This window comes from Vidua macroura, chromosome 3 (assembly GCF_024509145.1).
Source record: "Vidua macroura isolate BioBank_ID:100142 chromosome 3, ASM2450914v1, whole genome shotgun sequence".
Lineage (NCBI taxonomy): Eukaryota > Metazoa > Chordata > Aves > Passeriformes > Viduidae > Vidua > Vidua macroura.
Window position 1 is genome coordinate 33,275,854 of NC_071573.1, and position 16,889 is coordinate 33,292,742.

General features: G+C 47.8%; 1 protein-coding gene across 2 annotated transcripts in view; it reads right to left on the reverse strand.

The window, feature by feature from the left end:
* Positions 1-243: 243 nt before the first annotated feature.
* TTBK1 (tau tubulin kinase 1) overlaps positions 244-16,889 on the reverse strand; it is a 103,920-nt gene continuing 87,274 nt past the window's right edge. For both annotated transcript variants that reach the window (XM_053973227.1, XM_053973229.1), the window contains exons 14-15: positions 8,416-10,019; positions 244-7,667 (exon numbers count right to left, since the gene is read on the reverse strand). In XM_053973227.1, the coding sequence (XP_053829202.1) occupies positions 7,241-7,667; positions 8,416-10,019 (2,031 nt within the window). In that variant the 3' untranslated portion in view covers positions 244-7,240. The remainder of the gene's footprint in view (positions 7,668-8,415; positions 10,020-16,889) is intronic.

The following is a 16,889-nucleotide window of genomic DNA, read 5'->3' on the forward strand; positions in this document are numbered from 1 at the left end:
CCTCTTCCCACATATTAATGCACAGGTCCAACATGTCTACAAATGTGGCATCTTAACTGTGGCATCTAGACTTTGCAAAGTGTATTTTTTGATTCTATTGTTGTTCAAAAAGCAGGCTTTTCTCTCTGACAAGTACTGCTTTGGGAGTGGGTGGCTGAGCCTGCTGCCTGCAGTGTCGTTGTAAACAAGGTTCATGGTGAAGGAACATGTCTTGCAACACCAATAAATGGGAGAAGACACCAATGAAAAAGTAGACAGGCTTTTAATGGCATGATCCAGAATCCCCTTTTAATAACAAATCTAATGACAACTGTGTCTGATATGAACAAGAAATGGCATCATCATTTATTTTTTTTTAAGATGTGATCTGAAATTAAGACAAATGCCAGGTGGGTCTGTACATAGACAGGGCTTCTGTGATGCATGCCAGATTTTATGGCCAAGAAATTTGCCATGCAGTTGAACCAGACTGTGGTTCCTCAGTCGGAGTCCTACATTCTGTTTGCAGTGTGTAAACATTCTCCAGCTGCTTTCCTAAAGAATGCAAAGAAGATATGTTGAGAGATTTAGCCTTGGGATTCAGTCACATTTCCAGGCAGGCAGTACCACGGAGCAGAGATCCTGTCTCCAGAGTGTGCCAGAGGCGAAGGAAAACGTCGGTGCGCCAGGTACAACGTCTGAGTGTAGAGTCACATGCTATCGTGTTAAAAGGAGATATATAAAATTATCTCTGTTTCCAGCTCCAATTCCTGTCTGGAGAAGAAGCAGTAGGTCCCAGAGCGCAGCAGTCCTGCCAACACTGGTTTCACACACAGGGATACCCCCACATCCTGCAGAGCTCATCCCACCCTCCACAGGGATGGTCCCAAGCCTGTGCCGTGCATTCCTGAGGAAACATCAGCCCCAGCCTCCTCCCGGGAACCTGTGCCAGAGCTCCCTGTGCTCCAGGCAGGGCAATATGGGCCAAGCCAGAGGCAGAGCAGCCACTGAGGAGCACCGTGCTGACACCAGTCCCGCAGTATCTTCACCAAAGCAGAGCTCTCACCCTTGAGGCCCCTCTGGTTCAGGAGCTAAGAGCAGGAGAAATTATTAGCTTGGTCCCGACAAGGAACCCAGCTCTGGATTTGCTTTGGTAGCTCCCTTCCTCCTTTCAGCACAGAGGGCATCAGTGTTTACTTTAAACCTGCTTTCCAGCCATTTGCAGCTCCAAAAACAAAAGGGATAATGTTCCTCCTTATGACCCAGCATATGGCCTGTATGGGACAGGGTCTGCTGCACAGGCTGATGGCCAAGTCTGCCTCAGGCTCTGCAGAATCCAGGAGGGCTTCAACCCCCCCAGGCAAAAAGGGACTGACCTGGAGGGAACATACAGTTACTTTGAAGACAAGATTTGCTGGAGGAGCTACATTAGGAATGAAGTGACAGGAGAGTGATGGTGTGTAAATCACTGTCATTTCCTGGGATTCTGGCTATACTTGGGATCACAACTCACCTCAGCCTGCAGGCAGACCTATTCCCTGGCCTTGCAAAACTACCAACTCCAGTGCTCAGGGAGGAATTAACATCAGCTGGCTCTGCTGCCACTGCCAGCATAGTCCCAGCCCCATGGAATGCAGCACCTGCTGCTGCTGCTGCTGCTGCTGAAGAGCACAGCCACTGGGGGTTCTGCAGAGGACCTTGGGAACCAGCACACAGTGAGCCCACAGGCTCCCACCCACCCAGCAGCCCAGTTACAGGCACATGCCACACAAGGAAAGGGCCTGAACAGCAGCCCAAGCTCTCTTCTTCATGTGGAATGCAGCTGGCAAACAGATGGAACCAAAGGTGCTTGCAAACTCGCAGGTGGTCCCCCCGGACTTTGTCAAACCAGCCTAGCACTGCTGGAGCACAGGCATGTTTCAGTTCAGCCAGAAGAAACTCATTTGATACCAAACTCATTATGTGCACAATGGGACTTTTACTGTGTTCACAGGTTTAATTTAACTGCAGGTGACTGATCTGTGGGGCAAGGCCTTACGTGGACATTGGTGTCAGTGCATGTGGAATTGTTGTGGGTCAATAAACTATACAGAGAAGAAAGAAGTGTGCTGAGGGACCACTGTGATGCTACTGGAGCTGCCCAGGCTATCAGTGATCGTCTTCCTACAGAGGATCTACAGTGAGAAAACACCTCTGTGTTGGAAAGGAGAAATGTTCAAGATTTTCTTGCCCCAACAGAACCTGCTTTGGATCGAAATGTTTCACCACCAAACTCTCAGTGCTTGTGTTAGCCAGGAGCAGCCACGTGAACAGCGGTGCTCCAGATCCTCATCCATGCCCCACAGATCTGTGTGTCAGTCCAGCAGCTGTTGCAGGTCTGGTGGCAAGCAGGACAGCTGTCAGCCACCCAGGCTGGTGTGTTTCAGCCCTGGTTCATGCTCAAGCAGGTGGAGCCTCACAGCTGACATGCACTTTGGTAGAGTGGTATCCTGTTCCCCCATCCACATTCATTGCACACAGCAGTCAGCCCTGCACACATCTGAAGTCACAGATGTGACTTCTCTGAAGGTAGCAGGATCCTTTTAAAACTTTAGTCACTATATATAATTGTCACTACTTATATTGTTGTAATAATATATATATATTATAATATTTTTTACTTAAAAAAGGGCAAGCAAAGTCTCCTGCCTCTCACTGATTCCAAGCACAACTGACCCAGAGATATTTGCTACCAAAACACCTTTTGCACCAAGGCAAACAGAAGTGCCTGTGCTGCCAACCAGACAAATCAGTTAAGCAGCTCCATCCATCTGTGCATTTGAGCCTCTCCACAGTATCAGTTTGACTGGTGCCATCTGTCCTTTTTCTCCCTCTGCTCATATAATCCATTGCCACACTGCCTTAGTGCTGAGAACTGCCTTTCAGATTCCCCACGTGGCAGATCCCCCCTGTATCCATGCTTCTTGGCAGGCAGCTCCTGGCCAGCCAGCAGTCACTGGCTCCTTTTCACCAGCCAGGGTGCCATCTCAGCTGGTGGGCAAGGCCCCTGCAGAGTGAGGACTCGGCACGGCACCAGGTACTCCCAAAGACTCTTGTAGTCCCAACGCAGATGAAGGTGTCTCTCCCTACCCACGCAGATGAATGCACAGATGAAGGAACAGTGGTGGCCTGTCCCAGGAGTTCCCTCAAAACACAGGCAAAATCACCTGCAAGGACGCAGCCACACATCCCCAACTGTGCTTGAGCAGCCCCGTGTGCCCTTAAGGCTTGACAGAGCTTGCACGAGACTCATAGCAGAGAACAACAGAGTCTTGCCTCTTCCACCTTTCTGGGATGTGACAGCCCACCATGTCCTGTGATGCCAGACTAGATCCTCTGGCATTCATCAACCACCTGACTTCTTCCTAACATCAGAGGGCTCATCCCCTCTTGTCCCCAGACATGTTCTCCTCTGTCTGCTCCAGCTATGGTAGGTGCCCTTTCAACTTTCCTGCAGGGCAGCAGAAGAAGAAAGGACCCAGAGGAAATTCTGTGTGTACTGCTCCCTCAGACAGGAGCACCTCCATCCAGGAGGACATGACCTGGGGCATACTGTGCCGTTGATGCACTTTCCTGCTGCCCTTCATGCCAGGGACAGCTGGGAAGCAGGGCTGTGCAGGAGCAGGGAGCCTGGTAGCGCAACCACGAGGAGAGATGACTCATGCTGGTCTCAGATCTCTTCGGACCCAGCTGCACCTTCAGCCCAGCCCTGTCAAACAGCACTGTGAACAGCTTTTATTTTCTGTGCTGGCCATCTTTCCCTTGCTTTCTGAAACCTGTGGGACCTGCCAGGTGGCTTTACAGTATATACCAGCTTTGGCATGTATCCTGGTGGGACCAGGAATCTACTGCACCACAGAGAGAGATGATACCTTGGTGTCACCAGGATCCTGCCTGCTTCTTGTGGTTGGGTCATGGTAGACGGACCTCTTAGAAGACAGCTCAGTTTCACAGAAACCTTTTAATAAGAAAGTCCCCATAGTCCTGTGAAAGACTTCACTGGATGGTTGCTTCACAATTAAAAGCCTGCTCGATTTCTTCATCTGCTGTTCTTGGCTGTTCTGACTTCCCTGCTTTCATGTGCCAGAGGAAGACCACAGAACCACAGAACCACAGAATGGTTTGGATTGGAAGGGACCTTAAGTATCATCCAGTTTCAGCTCCTCTGCCATGGGCAGGGGACACCTTCCACTAGACCAGGATGCTCAGGGCCCTGTCCAGCCCAGCCTCGTCTCTGCCCTGGTGCTTCCTTCCTGACATAGGGCCAGAGAAAACTGTCCTTTAAACTTTTTCCTGAACAAATACACTGATTGTGCTTTATTGGCTTCCCATGATGAGGCAGGTTTGATAACCCTGTTAATAGTCCTGTAGTCCTCTTTCAAAGCTCTTTCAATGTCATTTTTGGCATGTGCATTAAGACCTGGATGGACCATCTGGTAAAGGCTTCACAACCAAGTCTTACCATCTGAGCACTCTAAAATTAATAGACCTCCAATAAATTAATGGAGCCCCATTATGATTTATATTTCTGGAAAGAATCTGTCTTTGAGTTTATTCTGTTTTCTAGTTTCTAAACCTGCAGCGCATGCTTAGGTTCTAGTCTGACCCACACTTCAAACTCAGAGAAAGTTATAGTGCCACCAGAAGAAGTGGTCACAGTCTCTGTGTGTCCTTCTGTTGTGTGACCAAATGGTGAACCAGAACGATGAAATGAACCAGATGAAAAATAAACTGGCAAATCAGAGCAGTTTGCATTGTGCTGGATCAGCATTTCCAGCCACTTTATCAAATAGCTGCTGCACTGTAAAAGTGGTGGAACTGTGCAACGAAACAGGTGGAACTTGGAGGGATGTTGCTTTTGATGGCAACATCAGCTCAGTCCATCAGACCACAGCCTGAGTTCCCTCTGAGTTCCCCGTGCTGCTCTGCAAAGATGAGGGCATGTTTTCAGACTAAGCTGTGCTGCTTACTCAATCGGGGTGAGCCACATCAATGGAAAACACTTTGAGCTAGGTGAAATAAATTCTTAGTGTTGGCAACACTGAGACTGTCATATGAAGAGGCAATTCCTGTCTCTTGTTTCTACACGTTTCCCTGTTCAGGTGTGCAAGGAGTACCCCTTTCTCCCAGACACCCTGTCACAGCTATCATACTCCTTCCCAGGACTCCGGTAGATATGAGCAGCTCGATGGCCATCAGTGTGACTGTTTGCATTCATATTCAAACAAATCAAGGTTATTACTGTTCAGATTCCTCTGTCAAGCTTTGTTGTCTCCAAATAGTAAATATTTGCAGGTAGTTGTGTGGTAGATAGGGACAGGCAAACGGAAAATCTCGGGATGTGACGGAAAGCAAGACCCTTCCCCCCTCTTCCTGCTATAAGTGATCAATCACCCCTGAAGCATGCAGCCCCTCCTAACTCCAGTAGTTTTCCACTCCTTACTAACCCTAGCCAGACCCACCGTCCCCTTTTGACGTAGTGAAGCCCCCTTGACTATTTAACCCCACGAGATGAGATAATAAACGCCATTTGACCATCCACCACATTGGTGTCTGTGCATGTCAGTGGACCGAGTGACCCGGGGGAGGCCGGGTCGCCGTGCTGTGTCTTGAAACCAGGTCGCCCGTCTTCTCATCAGAAGGCGACAAGTTGCAACTGCAGGAATAGGTGTACAGAGCAGCTGTATTTTTGTTCTGCCTCATGCAAAGCCTTTTTTAGGCATGACAATGGTGTGAAGCACAAATTATTTGGGTCTGGAGCGTTTTCTCCTGTGAGGCATGGGGAGAATTTTGTCTACTTCAAGATCTCATCAAGATCAGACAGGTACCAGTCCTCCTTGCTTTCACTTTCAGGCCTTCCTAATTAGTCTGGGGGCTAAACAGTTGGTTGATTTAGCTCTAGCTGAGTGTTAAGCTTATGCTTAGATAATATTACTTGAAGAGCACAGCCCTTGCTTTTATGTTCACATTGTTCATCCTCAATGTATGGCAGAGGTGAGCGCCAAGGAAAAGACATAACCCTCACCTCTGCCACTCAACCCACTGTCCCCCCAGATAGAAATGCACATGGCCATGGCATGCCAGCAAACCTCTCATTGCAAAGCAGCAGGTTTTGGCTATACTACAGGATAATAATTTCCCACCCTGCTGTGTAGGGGAACTTTCAACCACAGTGCCAAAATTCACAAACACCAAGAATGTGACAATAAAACACAAGGAATTCAGGTGCAAGAGGCACCCAGGCTAAAGGCATCCAGTGACCCTTCACATCTTCACCATGGAGCTGTGTCTGGTGGACTACAGGTCTGTGGCACCAACCATGCCCAGGCTGAGAGGAACCACCCTTGCTGGGGGATGTGATGTCCGCAGATCACAGTTTGGTATTTGTGACAGGTGTGGCTGCAGTATGCTCCCTTCTACATTAATTAGCAAGAGCTCTTGCTTTCCCAGCAAGCTGCCAATACACCCCTACTTCCACCTAAGTACCCACCACACAGGCATCTCTGAAACAGCGGCAGTGTCTGAGAAACAGTGCCAGACAGCCTCCTCTGTGGGACATAGTGGAGCAGATAGGAGCATCCAGCAAGACCTGCCTGTCTCCTAATTCCCACCTGTAGAGGCATCTCTGGAAAGGAGAGAAGAGCCCTCTCCTCCTTACCCCTTCTCTTATCTCAGCACACAAGGATGCATCCATCCCTCTTGAATAAGCTAGTGGCAATCCCTTGCTAACACAGGTGGTGGGAGGTGAGCCAACACTCAGGGAGATGGCGGAGACCAAGGCTGGTGTTTTCCCAGCAAGGAGAAAGAAAGGAGCTGCCTGAAGGACAGTAATCTTCCTCTTTAGCAGGCCTTGCTCTTGTCACCTCTGCTCCTGTTTCCACAGCTGGAGTGGGTGCTGAGGACTGGTATTGCTAACAGAGAGGGGAATCCCTGGGGAGGGAGGCAGGTCAGGCACTGGGCAGGCTGCCTGGGTCATGGTTTGGTGCTGTGTGTTAGCAAGCGTGAGCTGTGAGCTGGGTGTCTCCCTTGAAAAGGCTCCGTGGCTCAGAGGCTGCCAGGCCCCTGGGAGCTGATCGCGGTGTGGGGTGAGAGTGAGTGAAGCATTCAAGTACAGCTACTGCTATACACTCGTGGGTCCAGCATGGAAGGCTGTGCTGCAGCATCTCAAGTGTATACTATATGCAGAAGTTACCCAGTCTGCTGGGCTCGCAGAAGAAGGTCATTATCTGGCAGCTGCCTTACTTTCCAGGGACACCTGCTTTCCTTTGGTTGCTGGACTTTGAGTCTGGGTTTTTCCTCTTTGTCGTTTTTTGGCCATGCCAGGAGATGGCAGGGAATCTCCTGTAGGCCCCGGGGCCTGAGCTGGGGGCTGAGGTCGGGGGGAAGGAGGAACTCGCTGAGGAGCAGTCCCTGGTTTATGCTGTCGGCAGGGAGAAGGACTTTCCCTCCGAGGCAGCAGCTGGCTTCTGGGGGAAGTACTGGGGTTCCTGGAAGGAAGGACAGGGCTCCGAGGGGATGCACCACTGGACCTCTGCGAGCTGCTCCGTGGAGGAAGAGAAGTGGAACTCGGTGACGAAGGAAGCCGACTTTGTACCTGTGTTGTTCGGCCCTCGTATGGGACACTTCCAGCTGGTCTCTGTGTCGGAAGCCTGCAGAGGAAGAAAAGAGGGAGAATGAAGGGAAATTTTGCAAGGGATTCTTGGGCTCCTGGCAGGACTGGCATGAATGTTAACAGGCAATTACAAGGAGTCTCCAGCACCAGGATGGCAAAACCTACACTGTGAACCAGATGGGGCACCAGTTTGAACACTATCCTGTGACTCAATGCAGTTAACTGCTAAGTGTTTGCCTTGATCCTCCAGCACTCTCTGAGTCAACATGCAGGCATGGTACCTGGGACTTTTCTTAACATGCAGAATGGATGCAGCAACCTCTTCCAAGGCAGGAGATACAATTTGGGAATGGGGGCAAGTTGGATTGCACCAGTTAGCCTCTGATGGTAACTGTGATGGAACTGAGGCACTCCCAGCTGGCAGCCTCACTGCCCTTGCAGCTCTAATCACAATAGTCAGGCAGGAGGTCAGGTCTCCCTGCAGAGTCATGGCTGTGCTGCAAAACTGAGAGCTCAACACTGGGGGCATCTGCTATCATCAGACCAAGTGAAAGGGCTTGTAAAAGGAAAGGTCTCAAAGCCAGGCCAAGCAAAGAGAGGCTTCAAAAAAAGAAGACAGAGAGGTGAGTATTTCACACACCTATGGGCTGAAATGACTGCAGGAAACAAGGACGGACTATGCATTCAAGCTGAGTAAAGGATGAAGTCATGGGAGGTGAGCAAAGCTCTGGCTGTATCTCCTCAACAAGCCCAGCTCTTTGCATTTCTCACCATTTTGGTCTTACCTGCAGGCAGGAGCTGCATCCTGTGGGGAGCTGCACAGCCCTGCCATCGCGGCAGCCACGGAGCTCTCCGACCTCGTCACCTCCAGCGGCGTTTTCACTGGCACAATGGGACGAGGAATTCTGCTCCTTGTGCTTATGGCTCTCTCTTCTCTCCTCAGCAGCGCAGCCTTCTTCTCTCCCTTCTGTGGGATGGAGTCATCAGAGTCGTGGGTGTCCTCCTCAGAACCAGTGGCTGACAGCGTTTCAGAGGCTCGCCGCCGCTCATCGCTGGAGGAGGCCGAGGAGGAGGCGCCTGAGGCCAGCCGGAGGAGGCGGCTCTGTCTCTTCTCCATCACCAGGCGAGCCAGGTCGGGTTGCTTTGCCCTCTTATAAAGCCTTTCTTTGGCTGAGAGTGAAGTTGAAAGGTCTGAACCAGTGTCCTCCTCAGAGAACAAAATGGGTATCCGACTTCTATAGCGGGAGCCCAGCGGCCTCCTGGGGCCCTGCTGTGGCGTCTCGAGGAGGGTCTCTGCTCGCTTCCGGTGTTCTGTCGCTGATGCTGCCTTCTCGAGGCCAGGCTCCCTTGTAGCCACCTTGTCAGGCTCTCCCAAATCCAGCGAGAGCACTGCTTTGCCGGAGACCTCTGGCTTGTCCTCGGGAAGCTTTGGCATGCCATTGGGAAGGGCCGGCTGCTCCCCCACAGTCTCTGAGGTGGTTTCGACGTGATTGGCCGAAAGCGCGCAGCTCTCCGTCTCTGCCCCTTCCAGCCCAGAATGAATGCTTCCATTCTCCACCAGCACCAGATTGTCCTCCAGCTCCTCCTCGATGATGACCTCCTCGAACTGCCCCGGGGGGCAGTACTCCTCGTGCCTCATCAGCTGCCCGCTGGAAGACATCACGTTCAGGTGGGTCTTCTCAGCAATGTGAACAAACGTGCGCTCGACTTTGGTGAACGGGGAAGAAGCTGTAGCCACTGCCATGGGAGGTTTTGGTTCCGATTTGAGGACTGAGGACAGGGTCCCTGGCTCAGACACATCCAGCTGGCTCCCCATGGGCTGCGGCCGCTCACTCTGAGGTGTCAGTGCAGCAAGAGTGCCCAGATCAACTTCTGGAGGTAAGTCTGTGGCCACTGGAGACTTTTTCAGATCACCTGGTGAAAACAGCACTAATGTTTTTGAGCCTTCCTCCAGCTCCAGGTCCCCATCAGCAGTGGATGCTCGACCCTTGGACCCCTTCTGGTCATCAGCCAGGAGCGTGGACGGTGCGCACTCCTGGCTGCGCTCTGTGCTCTTCTGACTCAGGTCGCTGCTGGAATCACTGTGCATGTCAATCTCATTGCCCTCCTCCTCCTCCTCCCCCTCATCCTGCTCATCTTCCTCCTCCTCGTAGTCTTCCTCCTCTTCTTCCTCCTCCTCCTCCTCTTTTCCATTCATTTCCAGATAAGGTTCCAGAGGTTTGCAAGGAGCAGTCAAGACAATATTTGAAAAATCAACTTTCTTTATCCGCTGGGATAACTTAGGCTTTTCCCAGTAGTTGCACATATCTTTTCTGAAGTCTTGGTAAGGCAAACTCAAAGGGACTGCCTTGGGCAGGCCATTTATTTCAAATGACTTCAGCATGTATGCCTGCAGGAAGAGAAATGTGACAAAAGAAGAGGGTGAGTTAGCATTCAGACACAGCATTGACACAGAACACATCAGGACCAACAGCAGCAGGAAGAATCCATGGGAAGCATCTAATCCATCATGCTTCCAAAATACATGCCTGAGCAGTCATCACTCCATCATTTGATTCATACAAACCTTAGAGAGATTCACAGATACTTATCAATGAAGGAAACAAAACATGCCAAAGAAGTTCCTTTGTTAGCAGTCTTTAACCTGGACCTAAAAGAACCACTTTCAAGCAATTCCTCAGGATTCTTTCACATTTCCCAATCGCCCTCAGTGTTTATGTATTTATTTCAGTATTTATGTATTTACATAGTCACTCCTTCCTTACTGGAACCACTTTTATGACCAGGCCGCAGTGAACTGAAGGAGCACCTCTGGGCTAGATAAATTTCCTGATCACTTTCCATTACCATCCACCATTGTCCCTGGGGCAGTAACACTTGTAGTGCTACTGTGGTCCCCTGGTGTACCATCCATCCCTCCTTCTGCTCCCACATCCCTGTAGCAACTCCTCATTCTGTCTCCTACAGGCTTCTGCTTCCACTAAAATCATCAGCAAGTCATGAAAGCTGGCACATAAAGTGTCATTATCAGACCCTGGGGTGTCCAACCAGGAGAAGTGAAGGGCAGACAGGCAGGTGGTGGGGGCACTGTTTCTCCAGCAGCAGCCTGTGGCAGTAGCAGGAAATGATTGCAAATGATCCTACAGAAAAACAGTAGCTCACACACACATGCACACACTTGACCAAACAAGGCCAAAATAAATAGGAAATGCCTGTCAAGCATGGCCTAATTAACAATCAGTTGCAAATGAAAATCACATCAGCACCACTCTGCAGAATGGATTTTAAACCAAATCATTTACAGCACACTTCTGTTAGGGCTTGCAAACTGTAACCTCTCCATAAAATCAACTGGTCAATAATGCATTGACCAGTTACATGTTGACCAGTTACATGTTACCCTTGAAAAGTCCTAACCATGAACAGCAGGGCTCCAAACTTCTGTGTTTTCCAGTGGCATTCGACAGTGCATTCGACAGTGCCAGAGGATATTTAAGCTACAAAACTAAACATTCACCCACTTAACCATGTGAGCTCCAGAGCTGCTAACAGCTACCACATTCACCTGGCCGTGGGAATGGATCTTTTTGTCTCTTTTGGGGAGAAAAAGAGCCCTCAGTGGCTTTTCAGTCCAATGGCACAATTAAAAATGGTGCTGAAAATCTGCATGTGCTGCACCTGAAATGTATTATTTTTATGCTCCTGTACAGCAGAGACATTTCAAATAGGTTAGTGGGTAGCATCAAGCCGTTCTGCGTGGTGGTAAGTTGTTATCTAGTTAATATTTCTTTTTATAGCTTATAAATTAAAACACAGGCTGGTTTTGGCAATACCTCTGAATCCAAAACTGCTTCTCTTCTTTCATTAAAGCTGAAGCCTGGCCCTGAAGATGGCCCTGTATTAGCCTGGTTTGGGCTTTCACTGAGCCACTCTGCCTTTTGTATCAGGATGGCAGACATGGAACTTGGATTGCTAAGAGGCACTTACCGCCCTTTGCAAAGGAAATTACCCACGTGGCTTCTTCCCTCAGGCATTTCTTGGAAATTAGGTCATTCAACAGCCTAGGACTGGATGACGCATGTTGGCTGGGTTTGTTTTTCCCAAGAAATACATCCACAGTGCTATTCCTAGAATCCTAAACAAACAGATGCACCTCCCCAGTGGGAATGGGACCTGACCAACATCTTGCCTTGTGCTGAGTCCCTCACTGGAAAGAGTTCCACAAACCCAACAACCTCACGCCATTTTCTAGGTGCTGTGTTTGATTATGCAGATGGACAATTGCTGTTTTTCTTTGCACAGTGAAATATGCACCTGTGTAGACCTTCAAATATCTTCCCAGCCATTGGCTTGTGTCATCTCTTCTGCTTTGTGGTCAAGGTGAGCTGAATCCAGCCCTGCAGAGCACATCCCATATAGGCCAGAGATATGGTTTCTGTGCCCTGCAGTCTGCCCCATCAGCAGCCCTGTCTCCAGCAAATTCTCTTTCCTCAATAGCTTTTCCCTTGCAAGACATCGAAAGTTTTTCTGAGATGAGGTTGCACTAAGCAATAATGTATGACATGGAGCTGGACAGCAGGATGTTGCTGTAAGAAAAATAGTAGTTCTTTATTTCTTGTGCTCTGGTGTCCCTCTGCTACCACTGAGTCATGCTGTAGATAACTTTCTAACCCCCATGTACTCTACAAATTCCTTGCAGTATTTAGGAAATGGACTGTGTTTCTGTCTGTCATTTCATTTTCACCATGTATGTTCTACTTCCCTGTATAGACACTGCACCCTGAGCACAACAGTGACTGCTTTGCTTCTACCTACCTTTGGGAGACTTGGACTGCTTCAGCTGCTGCATGCAGTGCCCCAAAACTGCCAGAACACACTCCTTGAAGCAGCCCGAGACTGTTGCTGCTTTGCCACTTGTAAATGCACCGCAGAGAAAGTCCAAAGAACACAAACATCCAACTACAAGAAACTCTGCTGAACAAGGTGTTCCCAGTTTGAACCCCTCACTAGAGAAGCTTGGGTCCTGTCTTGACAGTCTTTTGTACTACATCACACTCAGGTGCTCTAGGACTATTCCCCAAAGGCCAGGGAAGAACTTTTCTGCTCTGCTATGCTAATGGGGAGGAACTGAGGGAAGATGTCAGAAGATCAGAAGTGAAGAGGCTTAGCCTGTATCTTAAAACTGTAGAATAAAAAAGATACAAGGAATCTCTGGAGATCTCTGCTCCAACCACCCCTCAAAGCAGGACCAAGCTGCCTGTGCTGGGCCACATCCAGCTGAATTTTTAGTATTTCAAGGATGGAAATCTCACAATCTCTTTGGGACCCTCTCCTGGAGTTTGAGGCTCTTCATGGTGAAAAAGGTGGGGGGTGTAGGATCTAATTCCTATATCTAACTTTCCTTTCATGCAACTTTTGTCCATAACATCTCATCCTTTCATTGTGCACCTCTGAGAAGAGTATGGAATCTCCCTCCACCAGGCAGTTCAAGGGAGAAAAAGGATGCCACAATCAATCCTGTTTTTAAGGCAGAACAAACCCAGATCTTTGAGTGTCTCCTCACGTCAGATGTTTCTAGGTCTTGGTCATCCTGGCAGCCCTCTGTCAGGTTCAGTCTCCTGTGAGCAGAAACTATGCCATGAGCTAAGGCAGCCATATTTTCCTGCCTGTTTGACCTCAGATCTCCACTCCTGACTCTCTCTTGACTTGTTGGTCACTTGTCCAGGACTGCCTGTGGCATTACATATGTCTGAGCATGTGTTTCCCACAAAGTCTGCATGTTTCACCTCTTTAACACTCTCTTAATAAAACTTGTCTTAGATTATTGACTAAGGTTGAAGTGCTTGTGAGTGCTGCCCAAACAAATATTTTAGAACTCTACCTACTTGTCAAACCTAGAAACTCCCAGGTGGAAGTCTGCGGAGTTTCACAACAGAAGGCAACTGGGTTGCCAGAGATAGAAATAAAATCTGAAAGAATGTGGGACTGTTCAGGGTCTGCAAAACTTATCAACCTTATTAAAACATCAATACCACTGCCCTCTTCTGAATTCATGAATGTAAAGGAATGCCCCCTACCAACAGTAGCACTCATGAGGACTGGGTGGTGACAGATTTGGAAAAAAGAGGCATCACTTGCCTTGTAATTCACCAGTGTGGCCAGTAAACAAACCAACAGTGGTATTTCATCATGGATTGTCAACAGTTTTTTGCTAATACTGCAACCAACTGCTGCAGTTCCAAACATTGTCGAGATGGTGACACTGCTACAGGGTCTGCTTATACTTGGCTGACTGCCCTAGAATTAAAAGACATGCTTTTCATAACTGCCCTCATTGACCATGTTTTCTTTTCATTATTGCTTGATCTTTTTATGGACTACTGAGGAAAGGAAGATCATGGGAATGATATAAGTGCACGTGAATGTATCAGAATTGTTAGTAAGTGAACTGAAATTGTTCCAACAACTCCATCCCATACACCCAACCAACCTTATTCACACAGAATGGGGATTCAGTGGGCATGGGTCTCATCATAATCTATGGCAAAAAGGGCCAGGAGGGGTGGAGACACCACTGCAGTTGGGTTCTCACTCTTTCAGTGATACCAAAATGAGGTGTGCCGATCTTGCAAAAGGGTTGGTATCCCTGTGAAATGGGCAGAACAGAATTTCCACCATCCTTTCCACAAGTACCAGAGCCTTCACGTGCCTTGAATTGAAATCACAGTGTGGCCTTCCCAAAGTACATAAAATACATCTCTAACAGTCACATAACTTTGTTTCTATTCCCAGATGTGTCTTAACTGCAAGTTTTTTTGTGATCACATGTGTAAGCAATAATGGAGCTCTCACTGTTCTACCAGATCTCCTTCAATTCCCTGTGCAGTGCTCCCACATACCCAAGGATGAGCAGGGGACACCTTCCCAGAGCAAATGAAGTAGGAAAATGAAGAAAGAAAGCAAATAAAAAACCCAGCCATCAACAAGATGCTGCCTTTGATTCTTTAATAAGGTTTTAGTAGTATACAAGCTTTTTTTTGTTTGTTCATTTTTTCTTTTTTTTTTTTTTTTTTTTCCCGATTGTCTGGATTAACATACATGGATTTAAAAAAGGCACAAAATCCATTGCACAGCTTCTGTTTCATTTGTTTTTGATGACATTGCCTGTTCATTGTGGTTTCAAGTGTAGGATTTTACAGTACTTTGCAGCATTTACAGCATGATCTACATACAGGTAATCAATGCATGCTTTTATACAGGAGACAGAATTCAAATTCTCTCTCAGTATTTCTATATACACAATAATACAGTCTTTTTCTTCTGAAAAAAAAGCTTTAAATTGGTCTTGCATGCTTGGTATACCAGAAGAATTAGTGCAAGCATATATTACAGTGTTATTGCAGTACAAAAAGGGGTTGACCTTAGGCTCTAAAGGGATTAGATAAGGAAGAATAAAAAGACTCGAGGAAAACAAGCTTTGGATCCCTTAAGTCAACTACGTCCTTCCAAACGGATCCCTACACAGTACTGCCTTTAAAGCTACAGCAGGCTGCGTCCCCTCCATCTCCCTGCTGCCTTCCCCCTGAGACAAACTTCCACAGCTTCTGCAAACCTTCTGTCCCTTGCAGTCCATGAGGACTCCTGCCAGCTTGAGGAATCCCTTCTGCTGGACCTCTTAATACTGGGGACCTGCTTGAAGGGGACTGCACTGAGATCCACTGCTTCAAGCAAACTCAAGTCCCAGCAGATGGAGCTTCTCAAACAAACCAGGAAGCACAACAGGTTCCCTACAGCTTTTGTCTCCTCTCAGTAGCAATGACCACAGAAATCCACATTCACTTCCTACTCAAGTAGCAGTTGGTTAAATATGGTTTGGACTCTCCTGCTTAGCAGCAACAGAAGTCTAACAGGTGACACAAGGTAATGCAAAGGAAGGATATGCTGGTCCCTGAGATTCTTTATGGGAGCTGAAAAGTCTGAGAAGCAGAAATCAAGTTCTCAACACGACATTAATTGTTCTACTGGGAATGGAAGGAGGCCTTAGTCCTGAGAGATGCAGATGGCACACAGACAGCAAGAACTGTAGTCCAGTCTTCCCTTTAACAGCTTTTATTTGGATACTATCAGGACCTCAGCATATCCTGGAAGTGACATTATCCTCTGCCAACATAGACTAAGCTTGATCGGGACTGGGAGATCTGGCAGGATTGACAACAGTGTGTGGAAAAAACCTAGAATCCGAGTTTCTGAAGCAGCTCTTTTCTTCAATCCAGCATCAGATGAGGTAAAAGTAGCAGGGGTCTTAGAGCTGCCATGCTTACTTGCAGGATCTCAGTGTTCCAAGAATCAGCACCATAAATGTTAGAGATGTTCTTCTATCCAGCATCTTACCATCAATGCTCCACAACCTTTTTCTTCATTCGTTTAACCAAGGTAAATAGGACAATCCAGTCCTGTGCTGGATAAGTGCTCTGCTCCTCCCTGTTTGTGCTTTCATGTGTTAGGTTTGTGCCAGTTTTCCTAGCGTCTTGGATGAAAGCAAAAGCTCTGTAAGGGTGGGATGCCTGCCACTCAGCTTTCCAACTCTGTACCCACCAGTGTCTCCAGTGAGAGCCAATGCAGCCAACCCTGTCTGAGCAGGCACAGGGACCACTTCATTTGTATCACTCATTGGAGACTCGGGAAATAGTGAGCAAAGTGGAAGGAAATAATAATCCAAAAATTCCTCTAGTCCCTAACTGTAAAGGCAACTTAATAGCAGCAAGAAAGAAGAAGAAGAATATTCTGAAAGCTAAACATCTTCCGAAGTCATAAAAATAACCAGAAGTCAGCAGTGCTGAATAAGAACCTGATCTGGTAAGGGTTTTCTAGGAAGGGCCAAGCTGAAGGGGCAAGAGTTCCATGGAAATCCTACTTATCTGACTTGTTCAGAGGAAATTTGCCATTACTGTGTTTCATGTTGCCAGATAATTAATTGCACTCATCATTAAACTGAGAAACTTGTTGGAGTTGTTGAAGGAAACCCTGGGGATTTTTACGAGGCAAGTGCACTAGATGATGAGGTAACTCATTGAACCACTTTGCATATGAAAAAATAAAACCTCCAAACATAAAGCAATTTTCTTTTTGAACACTAGATGACATGCAAGTGAATGTAAAATGGGGATTGCTTCCAATCCCCAGGTTACAAGGTTAGCAGCTTGTTCAAAATGTACATTCATCGTAATATCATTTTTTTTTCAATGGCAGGTGATATAAA